Here is a 17,356-nt window from a genome sequence, read left to right as displayed (position 1 = left end):
TTAGACAGTGTAATAAAGTGATGAAGTGTCCAGTGTAGCCTGATCTTTATGTATTGTTTTGTCTTGGTACAGTTCTATATTACTCTACTTTCCCCTTTTGTATTATTAATATGCAGCCTTTGTCAGAATGTCTCAGATCTCACAGACTTAACACTGTTCATAAGGTATTGTACTTTATAACTTCTCCCCACCTTCCTTTCTACATTTATAGCCTCAGGCAATTAGGTGTAGTAAAAGACCAGCAAGAGTTAAGTTACACTTTAAATAATGTAGTATTATTGATAATATTCATAAATAATAACAATAAGCAAAGTACATGTGAATATTGGCAACCATACAGCCTGATAAATGGTGATGTGTAGTTTCAGGTGGCACACAGACTTGTTAGTTACTTAAAATGTCTCTGGTTAAGTTATCATTTTTGGGCAGCTTTCTTTAGAACAGGTCACATACCCGTCTCAATATGGCTGCCAAGCTGTGCTCTTCATTGTGTTGTCCTTTTCAGTTCATGGTGTGAGATGGTCTTTCATCAGTTGGTGAGAGAGAGAAGAGATAGGGAGGGGTAAACCAAGCAAATTTATAGACTCTCTGTCCAAACCCGACAGTCAATAGGGCATCGTGGTACTTAAAGGCTTCAGGCAACTTCAGACCTACAGAATTCTGGTGTAGCACAATGGGTTTCACATCTGCCTCCAAAACCATTTGTTGAGCTGATACTTGCCAGCAAGATAGTTGGCTTCCATGCGGGGGTTGACTGAGAGAGTCCAGCAGAGGATCACTTGCCAGACTGGTTTGAGGCAATTCCACTGACCCTGTCGTAAAATCACAAAGAGACTCAGTCCTAAAAGGGGGGTCTTAAGCATCTAACCATTGCTGTTCTTATCAATGATAGACATTAGTGTTATAAGTTACAAATAAAGACATACAAAATATTTATCAACTTATATACAAAATCTCACACCACAACACGTATTTATTAGACAGGAGTGGAACCCAGCATGGTCTTCTACTGCTGTAGCCTTTCTCTTTAAGTCCATCACTGCTGTGACTAGCTCTTAATTGAGTATTTGTGACCTTTATATCAGCTTGAACAAGTCTGGCTATTCTCTTTTGACCTTTCTCCTTAACAAGGTGTTTTCAATTGCAGATCTGCTTGATTTCTCAGTAAATGTTAGCCTGTAGCACATGAAGCTCCTAGGAGGGCAGCTGTTTCCGAGATATTACAACCACCACATCTGGCACCAACAATCAGACCACCGTCAAGGCTGTTTAGATCACATGTCTTGCTCATTCTGATGTTTGTTAAAAGAACAATTGAACCTCTTGACCATGTTTGCATGATGTATATGCCAATATGCAACCACATAGGGGAACTGGCTGTTGGGAAGATCAGGTTATTTGTGTCAGTGAGCAAGTCTACCTAATAAGGTAGTCATCGAGTCCAGGGTGTATATGCAAATTTTCCTGGGTGTTTGCATGTTGTCCAATAGTTTTTGTGGATCTCCCTCCAACATATATATATATATATATATATATATATATATATATATATATATATATATATATATATATATATATATATATATATATATATATCAGTGGCGGACCGTGCATTTCACACCTAGGCCTTCAGTAGTGCTCCATCTGAATCAACCCGCCCCTCAAAAACTAAATACAGTATAAAGAGCCGTTGCATCGCAGATAGATAACTCCTGCAGCCACAATAAATAAATAAAAAAACATCAATAATAACTCATAAACTTGCAATATTATTTAGGAAAATCGCAACATTTTACTCACCAAAAATTTGGATTATTTGTAAACAAAATCCATCCTCCTCTCTTTCCTCAAAACAGTTCAATTACTCTGTCATTAGATTATCCATGCGCTTCAGTTCTATAAAAGTCCCTTTCTATCGCCATCGAAGCTAATGCTGAAAGTCGAACCTGCCCTGTCATATTTCTGGCATAAGTTTTAATTCGCTTTAGGGCTGAAAATGTCCGCTCGACAGAAGCAGTGTACACGGGAATGGTCACCGCCAAACATACCAATATGTACAGCTGCCCTATGCTCTCATTCAGATTTTTCTGATGAAGGAAGTCAAGGAGATCAGTGGGAGATTTTCCTGCAAAATAATCCATGGCATACATTACAGTCAGTTCTGTTTTTAGCTGAGACAGATCAAAAAGTGCTCCGTGGCTCTGTGTTAAACTGGAGAAGGCTGCATGCGGAAAATTTTTCTTGTATTCCCAAAACTTCTGGGGGTCGAGGAGCGTGACAAACATCAGTTTTTCGTGGTCTTGAAATCTGGTCTGTGTCTGGCAAATAATATTGTCTAGAATTCTGCCATGGAGTTGGCGGTAGTGCGCGCGAGGATCTTGCGCTTGATCTCTTCGTGCACTCGGAGCACCTGCGGTGCATTCAGTGGCCTCGTAGAGTTCCTCATATCGGCTTCTATCACGCTCAACGGTGTCGCAGAACTCCTTTAACCTAGACAGACAAAACTGGATGTACCTGTAGTATTGAAAAGAGCATGTCTGAATACTCAAAAATGCCATTGAATGTGTAAAGCAAAAAACAAAACTCAAAATCATCCAGACGTGCTTTAAATCCATCAGCACGGCGCACTGTGTCCTCATCATACTCGTCATGATGCTATTACACCATCCTATCCAATCAATGGGTCTGAATACAGTGACGTTGCCGTACGCCTGCTAGAGAGCCCTACTGACACCAACTCAAAATCTGATTGGTTGAAGCAACAGTTTAATCGACATTTATTTTGTATTAGAGGGTCTGCAGAACGGATTGTGAAGGCCTCTTTGACTTTGACACTGCCTGGCAACAAATGATGGATGAAATGTGATTGGTTAAATGCTTTAATACAAAAATACATGTCTGGAAGCAGCACAACCATCGGAAAAGCTATGAAAGGAAGCGGACAGACTATTTTGAATTATTTACTAATTATTCATTGACAAAATATAATTAACTTCAGTTTGTGATTCAGATATTTTTTTAGGCCAGCAGAGAAGGCCTTGCAGGCCCTGAGGGCCCAACGCTGATATATATAACGTATACCAGTGGTACCTCGGTATACGTCTGCTTTGGAATAAGTCCAACTTGGTATACTTCCTGTTTGGACAGAAAAAATTTTGCTTGGTATATGACCTTTGTTTGGAATACGACTCGCGTGCTAACCTTGTTTACCTCTCTCGAGACAAAGCCACGACTGCCCACGAGCGTTAGTGCGCCAGTTGCTAGCATTCAGTGAACAACCCGCGCTATAACTCTCTGTGAACTTTAACGTGTGTGATATAGCGGGTCCACAGCTCCTGTCAAAGTCCAGCTTTAAAATAAATAATCACCGTGCTCGCAGCTTGGTGAGGGGGCGTGGTGGTTATGTGGCTGAAGGTTGTCAGGCGATTAACGATGTGGGCGTTTCTCACCAAAGTGCACTTGTGAGGGACCGTCCGCATTCATGATTGTTCCTGGGGCTGCTTATCTTGATAAACAGAAGCACGAGTCGGCTAGAAGGGGAGGAAAAAGAAACAAAAGACGGGAGGTTGAGTGAGTGAGAGAGAAAGGGCTGATTATCTTGATAAACAGAAGCGCGAGTTGGCTTGAAGGGGAGTAAAAAGAAAGAACGGACGTGAGAGAGGGAGAGAGAGAGCGAGAGCGCGCATGGATGAAGTGGCTGAAGCAGGCAGTGCGAAGGTCAGCTGCAAGTAGGGCGACTCCCCAGTTGGGAAGCAGGCACTGGGCTTCTTCTTGTTTTTTTTTTTTTAAAGAATGCTTCCTTCTTTTAACTTCGTTGTTTTTAAGAAAAAAATTTTCTATTGTTTTTAACCTCCACGTTTCACTTCTGATTTTATGGATTATTTATTGGAACTTTGGAGACTGCACTTTAATTTGAACACCTTGTTTTGTTAATTGTTTTAATAAAAGCACTTTGCACTTTTTCACCATCCCCTTGCTTTGTTGTTATCGATGAGGTTAGCAGCGAGGCACATTACCCACGGTGTAGGATTCAAGGGCTCCCCGGCAGCATATGGGAGCATACAGCAAACCTGCATCGTCACAACGTGATTTTGTGTTTTTTTCATGTAAATTTGAATTGATTGTTGAAAAGTATGAAGGTGGCATGTGTATCCGGGACATGGCTGTTGCATACCGTTTGCCGAGAACAACGGTATCTACGATTGTGAAAAACAAAGATGTTATTAAAAAGTAAATTGCTTTTGTATTAATGTATTTTAGTATTAAGCAGTGTTTAAATTATTTTATACAACCCCATCAGTGTATAATATGCCAATAGCAACAGGATTTTTTTTTTTCATGGGAACGAATTAATCATTTTCCCATTATTTCTTATGGGAAAAATTTGTTTGGTATACGTCCTGTTTGGTATAAGTCAAAGGGTCTGGAACGGATTAAGGACGTATACCGAGGTTCCACTGTATGTATATATACACAGATATACACAGTGATCCCTCACTATATTGCGCTTCGACTTTCGCGGCTTCACTCCATCGCGGATTTTAAATGTAAGCATATCTAAATATATCACAGATTTTTCGCTGGTTCGCGGATTTCTGCGGAAAATGGGTCTTTTAATTTATGGTACAAGCTTCCTCAGTTTGCTTGTCCAATTGATTTCATAAAAGGGACCCTATTGGCAGATGGCTGAGAAGCTACCCAAACAGAGCACGTATCACGTATTAAATAAAACTCCTCAATGATATACGATATGTTTCCCGTGTGGTGCTTCACACACTTCAAAGCTCTAACAGCCCGTATTTATTTTGATTGTTTGCGTTTCTCGTTCTCTCTCACTGACATTCTCTGCTCCTGAAGGAGGGGGTGTGAGCAGAGGGGCTGTTTGCACAGTGGCTGTTTGCTTAGAAGATACGGACGCTCCTCTAAAAAATGCTTAAAGGCTACCTTCACATTGATCCCTTCATTGCGGCCATTTTATCGCGGTGCTTGCATACTTAAAAGCGCAACAGCCCTATTGATTTTTGATTGTTTACTTTACTCTCTCTCTCTCTGACATTCTCCGCTCCTGACACGCACCTTGAAGAGGAAGATATGTTTGCATTCTTTTAATTGTGAGAAAGAACCGTCATCTCTGTCTTGTCAGGGAGCACAGTTTTAACCTTTGACTAAAGGGTGTTATTTCATGTCTAGAGGGCTCTAATAATGTTAAAAAACGTATTTAGAAGGTCGTAAACAGGTTTTCAATGCTCTGACTGCGAAAATATTAGATTTATAAATAATCCTACTTCGTGGAAATTCATTTATCTGTCTGGAGCGGATTAACCGCGATAAATAAGGGTTTACTTTATAACTGTGCAGAGAATATTTATAAACAGTGTGGGAGAGTTTCTAAGGGCTTAAAATATATAAAAATAACCATACAGACATATGGTTTCTACTTTGCGGATTGTCACCTATCGCGGGGGGGTCTGGAACACAACCCCCGCGATCGAGGAGGGATTACTGTATATATATATATATATATATATATATATATATATATATATATATACACACATGGCTGTCTTAACGCATGGGCTCACTGGGCAGTTGCCCAGGGGCCCCACAAGCATATGGGCCTCATGCTAATCTATGTATGTTGTGACTTGCTGTCAATAAATAAATACTACGGATCTCACACACTGCATAACGTAAAAGAGTATATGTTAACGTCACTTCAACTAAATTCTCTGCAAAGAAATGTCACAAACGTTTGTGTTGAATACTTGATTAATAATAAAAAATTCATAGTCATTTCATAGTGTGCCATCTCTGTCTGAATGGTTTACCAATTGAGTATCATTTATTTGTTGACATTTTTGTGTTATTCGAGGATCATGTAATATTGTTAAAAAGTTTTGATTAAGTGTTGATTAATCTTTGCTGTACAACATGTTTTTCTAATCTTTAAACACAGATTTTGTTGGAAGTACCAATACAATAAATATACGTTTAATTTTATCAACCATTTACATTTTTATTCCCGTGAGTGGTTGTGAAGGTAGGGGCCCCAGTGCTTTGCCCAGGGGCCTATAATGCTGTTAAGACGGCCCTTACTCCACCTCTCACTTCCAGGCCAGACAGGCAGAGACACACACTCCCACACATAGACATTTATATATTATACATATAAAAGCCAAATACCACTGACTCACTCATCAGGAAATTTCCCAAACTGTGAGGACTTGGGACTTGAAATTCGGAATGTAGTTTACCCTTGGCCCATAGGTGCTCGCTAAGAAACAGTTTTAAAAATTGCGTGGTCCAAGTGCATTCTGTCTGTATGTCTGTCCACTTTATGTCTGTCTGCTTTTCACGGATTTAGATCTGGTTGTTTTCTAGAATTTGCTTGAACTTTCTGGTTGATTTTTTAGTGCTAAGTACCATAGTTCGCTTGTGGTACCGATGTATTTATGCAAATCCAACAGAGTGGCTGCGGGCCAAGAGCAGGGGGCCGGGCCTTCCTTATTCACTCGCCAGCCTCTTTTCGAGTTGGTCTATGTCTCACCACATGTTGGAGTGCACCTTGCCTCCGCTTAGCTAGCGATACCTGTTTGGTCAGCAGACATTATCATCTAGAGATTTTTAAGGAGTAACGTTTGACGTTTTTGAGAGAGAGATACAGCTAAGTGTGTTTTAGAGGGTAGCTGCTAATTACCAGAAATATCACATTCATGTGCTTTTCTCCCCACGTGGGGGAATGCTCTCCCATTAGAGCTGAACATGATCATCTATAATGCCACTGTCTTTAGATTTTTAAAGTTCGTCCTGTTTCATTACTATTTGGGTGAAGTCATGGGGTACAGCTAGTGTGTATATATGTATATACCGTATATATATATATATATATATTGTAAAGGACCGAGAGAGACAGTAGCAAGGGTTGGGGTTTTCCGGCCCCGTGATATTGTACAGACAAAAAAACAGGTCAAAATTATAAACAAACAGTTCATATGCGCGACGCCGACTCCTGGCGTCCATTTTATTGGGGAGGAGCCGAAGTGGAGGAATGCGGGAAGGACCGCAAGGGAGGATGGGAAGGATGACGCCAGGGCAAGATGGCGGAGGAAGGGCGGAAGTATCGCACTGCGGTCAATCCAGGCCTATGGTGCAGGAAGGTCTTTTTCTATGAGGAAGCAGAGGGAGAAAGTTAATACCCCACCATTCCCTGGCGGCGAGTGGTTTCCCAGGTGCTGTCGAATCAATCCGCTGCCTCCTACTCATGCGTGCGTGACACGATCCCCCTTAGCCCAGGACCGCCAGGTCGGGCGGACCTAACCGAGAGGTCGTGAATACGAGAGAGGGCATCGGCATTGGCCTGAAGGGTGCCCGCCGATAAGTGACAGTGAACTTATACGGCTGTAAGTCCAGGAACCACCTGGTGACCCGCGGATTCGACTCTTTGTGTAGGGACATCCACTGAAGTGCAGCGTGATCAGTCACCAGAGCGAATTCGACCCAGCAGGTAGTACGGAGGTGGGTCACTGCCCACTTAATGGCCAAGGCCTCCCTCTCCACTGCCGCGCACGGGTCCCCGGTCCATCAGTTTCCGCTAAGGTACATCACAGGGTGCTCGACACCATCGACGCTTTGGCTCAGCACGGCACCCAGGCCTGTGTCCGCGCCGGTCTGGAGAATAAACGGGAGCCCAAAATCGGGCGTCCGTAACACAGGTGCCGACGTAGGGCCTTCTTTAGGTCACTGAACGCTGTTCTGCTTTGTCGGTCCACACCACGATAGGGGCGCCCTTTTTGTCAGGTCAGTCAAGGGTGCTGCTCTTCGAGAAACGGGAACAAACCGGCGGTAGTAACCCGCAAGCCCCAAGAAAGCCTGCACCTGTTTCTTGGTACTCGGACGGGCCATTCTAAGATGTCTTTAACTTTGGAGCTCTGTGGCGCACCTGTCCTTGTCCCACGAGGTAGCCTAAATATTTGGCCTCCTTTAATCCAAAAACACTTCCGGGGTTTATGCGGAGGCCGGCTTTAGCCAGTGTTCGGAGGACAGCTGCGACCTGCAGTAGATGCTCCTCCCAGGTGCCGGAATAGATGACAACGCCATCCAGGTAGGCGGCGCTATAGGACTGGTGGGCTTCAGCACTCTATCTACCAGACGTTGGAAGGTCGCCGGAGCCCCGTGCAGCCCAAATGGGAGGACCTTGTACTGCCAGTGCCCGCTAGGGGTGCTAAAGGCCGTTTTCTCCTTTGCGGATGCCGTTAAAGGAATTTGCCAATACCCTTTTGTCATGTCAAGGGTAGTCAGATATCGAGCCGCACTCCAGCCGCCAAGGAGGTCGTCAATGCGGGGCATGGGGTAGGCATCGAACTTGGAGATCTGATTCAGACGCCTAAAGTCATTACAGAACCTCCAGGAGCCGCCTGGCTTGGAGGCGAGGACAATAGGGCTGGACCAGGGACTATGGCTCTCTTCAATTATGTCCATGTCCAACATACGCTTTCACCTCCAGTTCGACCTCTGCGTTTTGCCTCCGGAGTCGGTAGGGCCTCTCGGACGATTACCCGGGCTCCGTGACTATATCGTGCTCAATCAGCGCGTCCGCCGGGTGACTCGCTCACTACCTCGGGGATGGCTCGGAGTGTTTGGGCTAACTCCTGCCGCTGCTTGGGGTCAGCTCTTCGCCGAGGTTAAGGGCAGTTGTGCTTGCGAAAGGGAGAGTGACCTACGGGAGCTGGGAGCTCCTCTCTATCTCTCAGGGCTTTAACAGGTTGACATGATAGATCCTCTCACTCGGTCGACGATTGGGCTGTTTCACCAAATAGTCGACGAGTCCTTTTCTCTCCTTAACCTCGTAAGGCCCTTGCCAGTGAGCGAGCAGCTTCGAGTGGGAGGTCGGGACGAGCACCATAACTCGGTCCCCCGGGCGGAACTCCCTGAGGACGGAGTTGCGGTTGTAACACCGGGCCTGCGCTGCTTGCGCACGCAGTCACGTGCTCTTTTAGGAGGGGCCTGATCTTTGTGAGTCGGTCGCGCAGTTGCGCCACGCTCAAAATGTTAGAGGAGGGAAGAGCCTCGGCCTCCCAGCCTTCTTTTAGGATGTCGAGGATTCCCGGGGTTGTCGCCCGTATAGTAATTCAAAGGGGAGAAGCCGTAGAGGCCTGGGGTACCTCCCGGTAGGCAAAAGCACGAGCGGGAGGAGCTGGTCCCAGTTCCTGCCGCCCGCTGACTACCTTGCGGAGCATCTGCTTAAGCGTCTGATTAAATCGCTCACCAACCCGCCAGTTTGCGGGTGATAGACTGGCGCTTTCAGGTGCTTTATCTGCAGTAATTTGGCCACCTCCTTGAACGTATCCGAAGTGAAGGGCGCACCCTGGTCCGTGAGGACCTCCTTGGGTATGCCCACGCGTGAAAACAAGTTAACCAGTTCCGTGCGATGCTTTTAGTATTAGCGGGCGCAGGGGAACCGCCTCTGGGTACCGGGTGGCATAGTCCACCATGACTAGGATATACTTGTGGCCACGGGTTGAGGGCTCCAGGGTCCCACCAAATCGACCCCTATCCTTTCAAAGGGGATGTCCACGAGGGGAATAGGGACTAGAGGAGCACGGTCCCTCCTAGGAATCTGGCGGGTCTGGCACTCCGGACAGGATTGACAGAACCGCCGGACCTCCTCATTGATCCCAGGCCAGTAAAAGCGGGCTTAATCCTCTCCAGTGTTTTTCGCCCCGAGGTGGGCCTAGGAGGTGAGCATGTGCCAACTCGCATATCTCCCGCCGGAAGGTACGCGGAATTAGCAACAACTTCCGCACCTCGCCCTCATGGGTAGCCACTCGGTACAACAGATCATTCTCAAGGACAAAGAAGGGTTCCCGCGTGTGGATCCGTCCGCTGTGAGCTGTTAGGCAGAACAATCGCATTCGGGCAAAGCGCAGGGAGTCATCATTCCACTGCTCCCTCTTAAAGGAGGCGGCGTGGACCGAAATTGATGGTCCAGGCGCGAGGGTCTTGGGGCCTGGGCCGGGAAGAGTTCCCTGGCTAGTCCCTTCTCCGGCGGAATCTTCGGGTCAAGGTCCGTAGCCACGAAAGGTCCCCGAGACACCAGCGCCCATAGGGCCTGCCCTTGTGCACGGCGTGGAGGCCGCGGGAGGGTGCCTTTTCCCCTCATGACAAGATCCAACGAGGCCCCGAGCGCGAATGGCTTACCGCTGATTCTTTTAGACCAGTCTTGTCCCAGATCACTGGGAAGGGGGGGTCAGGTAACACAGCGACCGTCATTTGGATTGGTTCCCCCTTCCAGGTAAGATAGCAGTGAGCGGAACGATATGACCTAGTCCCCCCATGCACACAGGTAACCAACAAATGCTGCTTTTAACCACTGTTGCGGTAAGACGAAACGGCGAGCAACAATGGTAATGTTGCTGCCGGAATCAAACAAAGCCACCACGGCGTGCCCATTTAGCAACACCACTCCCGTATTCGACTCGCCAAGGGATGCGGCGGGTACAATACCTCTCCGATGATGTCCAGCTGCAGTCCATAGGCTCCGGGCGATGTGATGGGGCAGTTTGGCAGCAGGTGGCGGTCTCGCCACACTTGAAACAGCGCGGACCCGCCTCTCTCTGGCTCTGGCTGGCGCTTCTGCAGCGCGCCGAGGGGCTCGGGGTGGCCGCCCGTGCCTGCGGTTCCCGCGAGCAGGCTTTTCTGACCCCCAAGTCGGAGGACCGCCAACTGACGCTCCAGGACGTCGAGGAGGCCCGACATGTTTTGATAGGCGTGCCCCCGGACCTGCTGGGCGAGGGAACTGGGCATTGCATTGACCAGGCCTTCACAGGCCACCCGCCGACCACTTTCCGCCCGTCGGGGCTCTCTGGCCGTAGCCAGCGCCCATCTTGCCCCAGAACTCAAGCGCCTGGGCGCGAAGCGGCTTTTCGGGTCAAAGACCCAGTTCCGCCATTCGGCCGCCTGCTGGCCCGGGCTAATGCCGTAGCGGGGCCATATTTCGGGCTTGAGGAGGTCGTAATTAGCGGCCTCCTCCTCAGGGAGGTCATAATAGGCCCGCAGCGCGGGTCCCTTCAGGTATGGCGCCAAGATGGACGCCCACTCGGACCGCTGCCACTCGCTCCGGGTGGCCGCCCTCTCAAACATGCCCAGGTAGGCATCGACGTCCTCGAAGGGCCCATCGGTACCATAGGAGAGGCGGCTGCCTGGGCGGGTCTGGTCTCGCCTTGGGCTTCCACTAACCTGGCCTCGCGTGGCCTCCAGCTCCCGGTTGGTAGCGGCTTGCGCTTGCTGCAGGGCCTGGAGCTGGGCGTTCATTCCCTGCAGCACGGTGTTCAGGTCCTGTCCCTCCGTCATTCCGGGATTTCTGTATCCTGCCGACTACGCCACTTGTAAAGGACCGAGGAGACAGTAGCAAGGGTTGGGGTTTTTCCGGCCCCGTATATTGTACAGACAAAAAAAAACAGGTCAAAATTATAAACAAACAGTTCATAATGCGCGACGCCGACTCCTGGCGTCGCGGCCATTTTATTGGGGAGGAGCCGAAGTGGAGGAATGTCGGGAAGGACCGCAAGGGAGGATGGGAAGGATGACGCCAGGGCAAGATGGCGGAGGAAGGGCGGAAGTATCGCACTGCGGTCAATCCAGGCCTATGGTGCAGGAAGGTCTTTTTCTATGAGGAAGCAGAGGGAGAAAGTTAATACCCCACCATTCCCTGGCGCGAGTGGTTTCCCAGGTGCTGTCGAATCAATCCGCTGCCTCCTACTGCAATGCGTGACAATATATATATATATATATATATATATATATATATATATATATATATATATATATATATACAGTAATCCCTCCTCAATCACAGGGGTTGCGTTCCAGAACCCCCCGCGATAGATGAAAATCCGTGAAGTAGAAACCATATGTTTGCATGGTTATTTTTATATATTTTAAGCCCTTATAAACTCTCCCACCCTGTTAACATTATTAGAGCCCTCTAGACATGAAATAACACCCTTTAGTCAAAAGTTTAAACTGTGCTCCATGACAAGACAGAGATGGCAGTTCTTTCTCACAATTAAAAGAATGCAAACATATCTATCTTCTCTTCAGGAGCAGAGAATGTCAGAGAGAGAAAGCGCGAGAGAAAAGCAAACAATCAAAAAATCAATATGTGCTTTTGGGCTTTTAAGTATGCCGAAGCACTGCGATAAAAGCGCCATTTTAGAGGAGTCCGTATCCTCTAGGCAAACAGCCCCTCTGCTCACACCCCCTCTGTCAGGCGCAGAGAATGTCACAGAGAGTGAGAGAGACAGAGAAAAGCAAACAATCAAGCACCGCACGGGAAGCATATCGTATATCATTGAGGAGTTTTAGTTAATACGTAATACATACTCTGATTGGTTAGCTTCTAAGCCCTCCACCAATAGCGTCCCTTGTATAAAATCAACTGGGCAAACAAACTGAGGTAGCATGTACCATAAATTAAAAAACCCATTTTCCGAAGAAATCCGCGAACCAGCGAAAAATCTGTGATATATATTTAGATATGCTTACATTTAAAATCCATGATGGGTGAAGCCACAAAAGTCGAACCGCAATATAGCAAGGGATCACTGTGTGTATATATATATATATATATATATATATATATATATATATATATACTATAATATATACTATATATATATATATATATATATATATATATATTATATTGTGGACGCTAGAAGCACTGTTGCCCTGTGAAACCCCACAGATAGACGTCCAGGACACACGTTTAAAAGCACCAAGAAAAATTCTTTAATTATTTTCTTCAAAGTAAAATGCACAAAGCACCCCACATTCCACAATTCTCCAATACTAATAATAATCACAACAATAATCAATACAATAAATCAATCAGTCCTCCACTCCCAGCAGCTTAGTCACCCAACCTCCCAACTCCAGCCCCCATGACCCGGAAGTACTCCTTCTTCTCTTCCAGGTCAATGTCACATCCTCAGTTCTCAAATAGCCCGGAAGTACTGCGGGCTTCCGTCCTCGTGCCTCCAAAGTACTTCTTGGTCATAGTAACAGTAGGAGTCCCCGGGTTCTTTGTGATCTCCCCCTGGCGGCACCCAACAGGGCTGAAGAAACGGACTCCATGTCCCAGGATGCCCTGAGGGAATCCGGGGGAACCATTGTCATCCAGGGGAGCTGCCATCTAGCATCGCGGAGGAGGCAGTGTCCCGAAAAGGCTGCTCTTTTCCCTTCTTCCTGAACCCCCGGCCATCCATCACAATATATATATACATATATTGTGTGTATACTGTATGTATATGTATGTATGTATGTGTATATATTTATATATATATATATATATATATATATATATATATATATACATACAATATATATAATACATACAACAATATACACACAACCACACAAATGTGTCCATCACATGATGATGCAGTACATACCGTATGAGAGGTGTAACTGACATGTCTTAATGTTTTATGCCACCCTTCAGGAATTAACACCATTGTAAAGCAGCTTGCAAATACAGAACTGCAGCACAATTATTTATTTTGTTTTTAAAGCTTGAGCCGATGAATCCAAGGCAGTGATTTTATTTTCAGCCTGTGGTTTAAATTCCCAAGCCCTGATGACTTTGTCACCCTGCCTTCATTCACATTAGTTATTCTTGCTAATATGCATAGGTTAGGACTTGTGATGGACTGTAAAAGAAAACAAATTTCAAGCGGAGTGATATTTCACTACTTATGGTCAATTTAGGCAATACTTTGAATAGCTTTTTTTTTTTTTGCTGATAAATCAGTAAAGACTGTCATTTCTCTTTTGTAAGATTTCTGCTTTCTCTGTTACAGGCACTACTGCTCTCTATTTGTTCCTGATAATGCATCCATCCATTACAAGTAATTTTCCGAGCCTAAAGACATTTGAAGAGGTGCAATTCTTCAATGGAAACAACTATCACAAAGGCATTGACTGGTAGGAAACATTTGTAAAAGTCTCTTTTTTATTTTCCAACATTTATATTTCATAAGGAGGGCAATTAATGTTTATAGGAGTAGATTCCTCTGTGTAACCAATATCAGCAAACTTTATTGATCCACATAAATAAACTCTTCTTTTTCATCTGCTGAGCAGTATGTCTGTCGTGTTATCTTACTGTTATCTTGTAAAGGTGTCTGTTCAGATTTTATTTGGGCTCAGTGCCTATGAATGAAGGTGGCACGTCTTTGGAAACGAAGTAACAGTGGACCCCAAAAAACTAGAAAAACATCACCTGCTATGGTGATGCTGATTGATGTTAATGGGACATCCAGGATATGACGAGAAACCCTGGGAGGCTGTGGATCCATGTGGTGTCCTGTCAATTGTGCAGTCTGTTGGTGAAGGTTAAATGTCAGTCAATCAGTCATTTTCCAACCCGCTATATCCTAACACAGGGTCACAGGGGTCTGCTGGAGCCAATCCCAGCCAGCACAGGGCAGGAACAAATCCCGAGCCCATCGCAGGGCACCCACACACACCCACACACCAGGGATATTTTAGGATCGCCAGTGCACCTAACCTGCATGTCTTTGGACTGTGGGAGGAAACCCACGCAGATACGGGGAGAACATGGAAGCTCCACGCAGGGAGGACCCAGAAAGCGAACCCAGGTCTCCTTACCGCAAGGCAGCAGCGCTACCACTGCGCCACCGTGCCGCCCAAGGTTAAATGTGATTTGGGGCCCCCTTAAATAATTACCCCAACTAAAAATGGTATTTTTCTTACTTATCTCACATTTTCAATAGAAGGATAATAAAGTTTCAAATATAATCAATATCCTGTCACGTTACTCCCCTATCCCACTGCTTACACCAGTGTAGCAACCAGTGTAAATAAGAAGAGGAAGAATCACAGCTGTCAGGAACTCTCTGAGGCTATTGTTCTACTAAGTTCTGGACATTAGAACATTAGTTCAGTTATTTGGATTATGAAGCACACCTAAAAACAGAAAAACAGCCGTATCATAACACCCTGTTAGCTTGCCTAAGTCAGCTCTTGCAAGTTCTGAGTCAGCTTCACTCGTCACCACTGTATGTGACATTTAGTTTCCTTAGCCGGCATCTTTGGTGTAACCCCCACGGCAAGTCATCCAGTTGAATCCTCACAATAAGCATGTCATGCTGATAGCACAGTTAAAAAACAATAACTCCAGAAAATGAACGTAGTCCTCAAATGGGAAGCCATTCCAGTTGACATGGTAAGAGTTGTTGATGTAGTAGGGGTGGTCAAGGCCAGTGCCACCATTAAGGTGAATTAGGGCAAAGATCAAAAGGGGCATATACCCAGCTGCACAGACTAGCTACCGAACAGTCAGTTGGCACACTAATAAGCTAAGGAGAAAATTAACCTAGCACCGGCACCAGGAATGGTGTTGGGAGACTGGTCAATGGAAGAAGGTGACAGTGGGAGGGAAAATCTGTTTAAAAAAAAAAAACTGGTTCAGGATGTTCGCTTTGTCCACATCCCCTTCTAGCACCTGAGGCCTGTTATCCAGTGCTGGTCACCAAAGATATCCATTTTATCAGAAAGTTTATTATCTCCCTTCTATTGAAAATGTGGGATTAGAATTTTTTCTCCGACATCACTAGAAACTACACTGGGTAAGTAACATATAAAAAGAATACCATTTTTGAAGTCCAGTATTTATACCCAATCCATTCTAGACATCCTTCATGTTATTTGGAGTGAGTTTCTTTTCTAATTTAGCTTTGTAAGCTTTCTCTCCATCGCTCAGCTTGTTCTTCAGCATTCATTGTACGCTCATCAGAGGCTCTTCCTCAGCAGGTTGAAATGAGGTCTTTTTGTCATTCAGGAGACGTTTTAACTCTTCAGTAATCCAGGGCTTGTTGTTTGGAAATCAACGCACTGTCTTTGAGGGTGACATAGTGTTGCCACAGAAGTTAATCTGGCCTTTTGAATTGAAGACAGGACTCTTGTCCAATGAATGAGAGGGGGAAAGGAAGGCCTTCAATTCCAAAGCACAATCCCGTGTGAAGGGTGGCGCAGTGGTGGCGTTGCTGCCTCACAGTAAGGAGACCAGGGTTTGCCTGTATATTCTCCTCATGCCTGTGTCAGTTTTCTCCTACAGTCCAGAGGTGGTGACTTGGTGAAGCTGACCTGGCCCTTGTGCATGTTTGATCTGTGTGTGTAATTGTTTGGCCAGTGAGGGACTGGTTGGCACACCTGTGCAAAGTTTGTTCCTGCCCTGTGCTTGGTGCTAGCTGGGATAGGCTCCAGCATCCCCTATGACCCCCATATGACAAGACAATCCCATATGAAGGGGCTTCCTATTTCATTTTCTGGAGTTATTTTATTTAACAATATTTTAGCAAAAATACATGTGTTTTGCATTTTGTGAGCATACGACTGGAAGACTTGTGAGAAGGATTATGCTGCACACGTAACGTGAGAATTTTTCATGGACGATTTAGATATTGTTTGCTGTTGTCCAGCAGAGGTGGTCTCCTCTCAGAAAATTTGTTAGGCCCATTTGCCATAAACATATATGATTAAATGTTTTTCTTAGTCATCACTTGAGGTAAGTAACATATTAAAACAATATCACTTTTGAGCGAAGTATTCCTTTAATACAAGTAGAGCACTGCATGCATGCCATTGCTACTACCAGATTCAGTGTAGCATGAATCTAAAAATCAACTTTTTCATCTTGATGATGTTTGAAATAGCGGTCTCTCCAGCAGTGCCGTTTTGTGGCGTGATCGAGCTAAGCCATGACATAGGGCTCCTCGGCTCCATTCATACAGAGAAGGGGAGAGCCAAAAATAGGCAAATCGATAAGGCTGCTGAAAGGGTGAAACGAACCTGCTCTTCAGTCACCTGATCTCCACCTAGAGATGGAATAAACTGTTTGAGACCCTTCATCGTCTCATTTATAACTACTGTATGATACACTGGGCCATCATTCACTTTTGTATAACCTGTGTAATAGAATGTTTTAATAACCTTTACATATAATATGCTACTGTGGCTGTCCGTTTGTCTGTCCAGGAGTTTAAATCACCTGTAGATTACAAACCATTTGAACTATTGACCTGAAATTTGGTACACATACACTATGTGACATCTATTTTCCTCTTTCGGGGTGATGATTGACCTCCAAGGTTATTCCTCTTTTTATATTTACTTTATTTTATTGTAGATTCAACTCTCGGCAGTGGGCAGCCGGACGGCTTTGTGGCACATGTGTATGGGCGCCATTTTAATTCCCTACAACCTTCAAAATAACTTCCCCTGCCTCTTCATATCTTAATCTCATTCTTGAGGCAGATTGAAGACTTAAGTGCCA

At 45.4% G+C, this 17,356-nt stretch overlaps 1 protein-coding gene across 2 annotated transcripts in view; it reads left to right on the top strand.

The window, feature by feature from the left end:
* ndst3 (N-deacetylase/N-sulfotransferase (heparan glucosaminyl) 3) overlaps positions 1-17,356 on the top strand; it is a 491,728-nt gene that overhangs the window by 396,187 nt on the left and 78,185 nt on the right. For both annotated transcript variants that reach the window (XM_039759612.1, XM_039759611.1), the window contains exon 9: positions 13,860-13,983. In XM_039759612.1, coding sequence (XP_039615546.1) covers positions 13,860-13,983 — 124 coding nt within the window. The remainder of the gene's footprint in view (positions 1-13,859; positions 13,984-17,356) is intronic.

The sequence above is a fragment of the Polypterus senegalus genome, chromosome 7 (assembly GCF_016835505.1).
Source record: "Polypterus senegalus isolate Bchr_013 chromosome 7, ASM1683550v1, whole genome shotgun sequence".
In the NCBI taxonomy this organism is placed as follows: domain Eukaryota; kingdom Metazoa; phylum Chordata; class Cladistia; order Polypteriformes; family Polypteridae; genus Polypterus; species Polypterus senegalus.
This window is presented reverse-complemented; position numbering and strand designations above follow the sequence as displayed.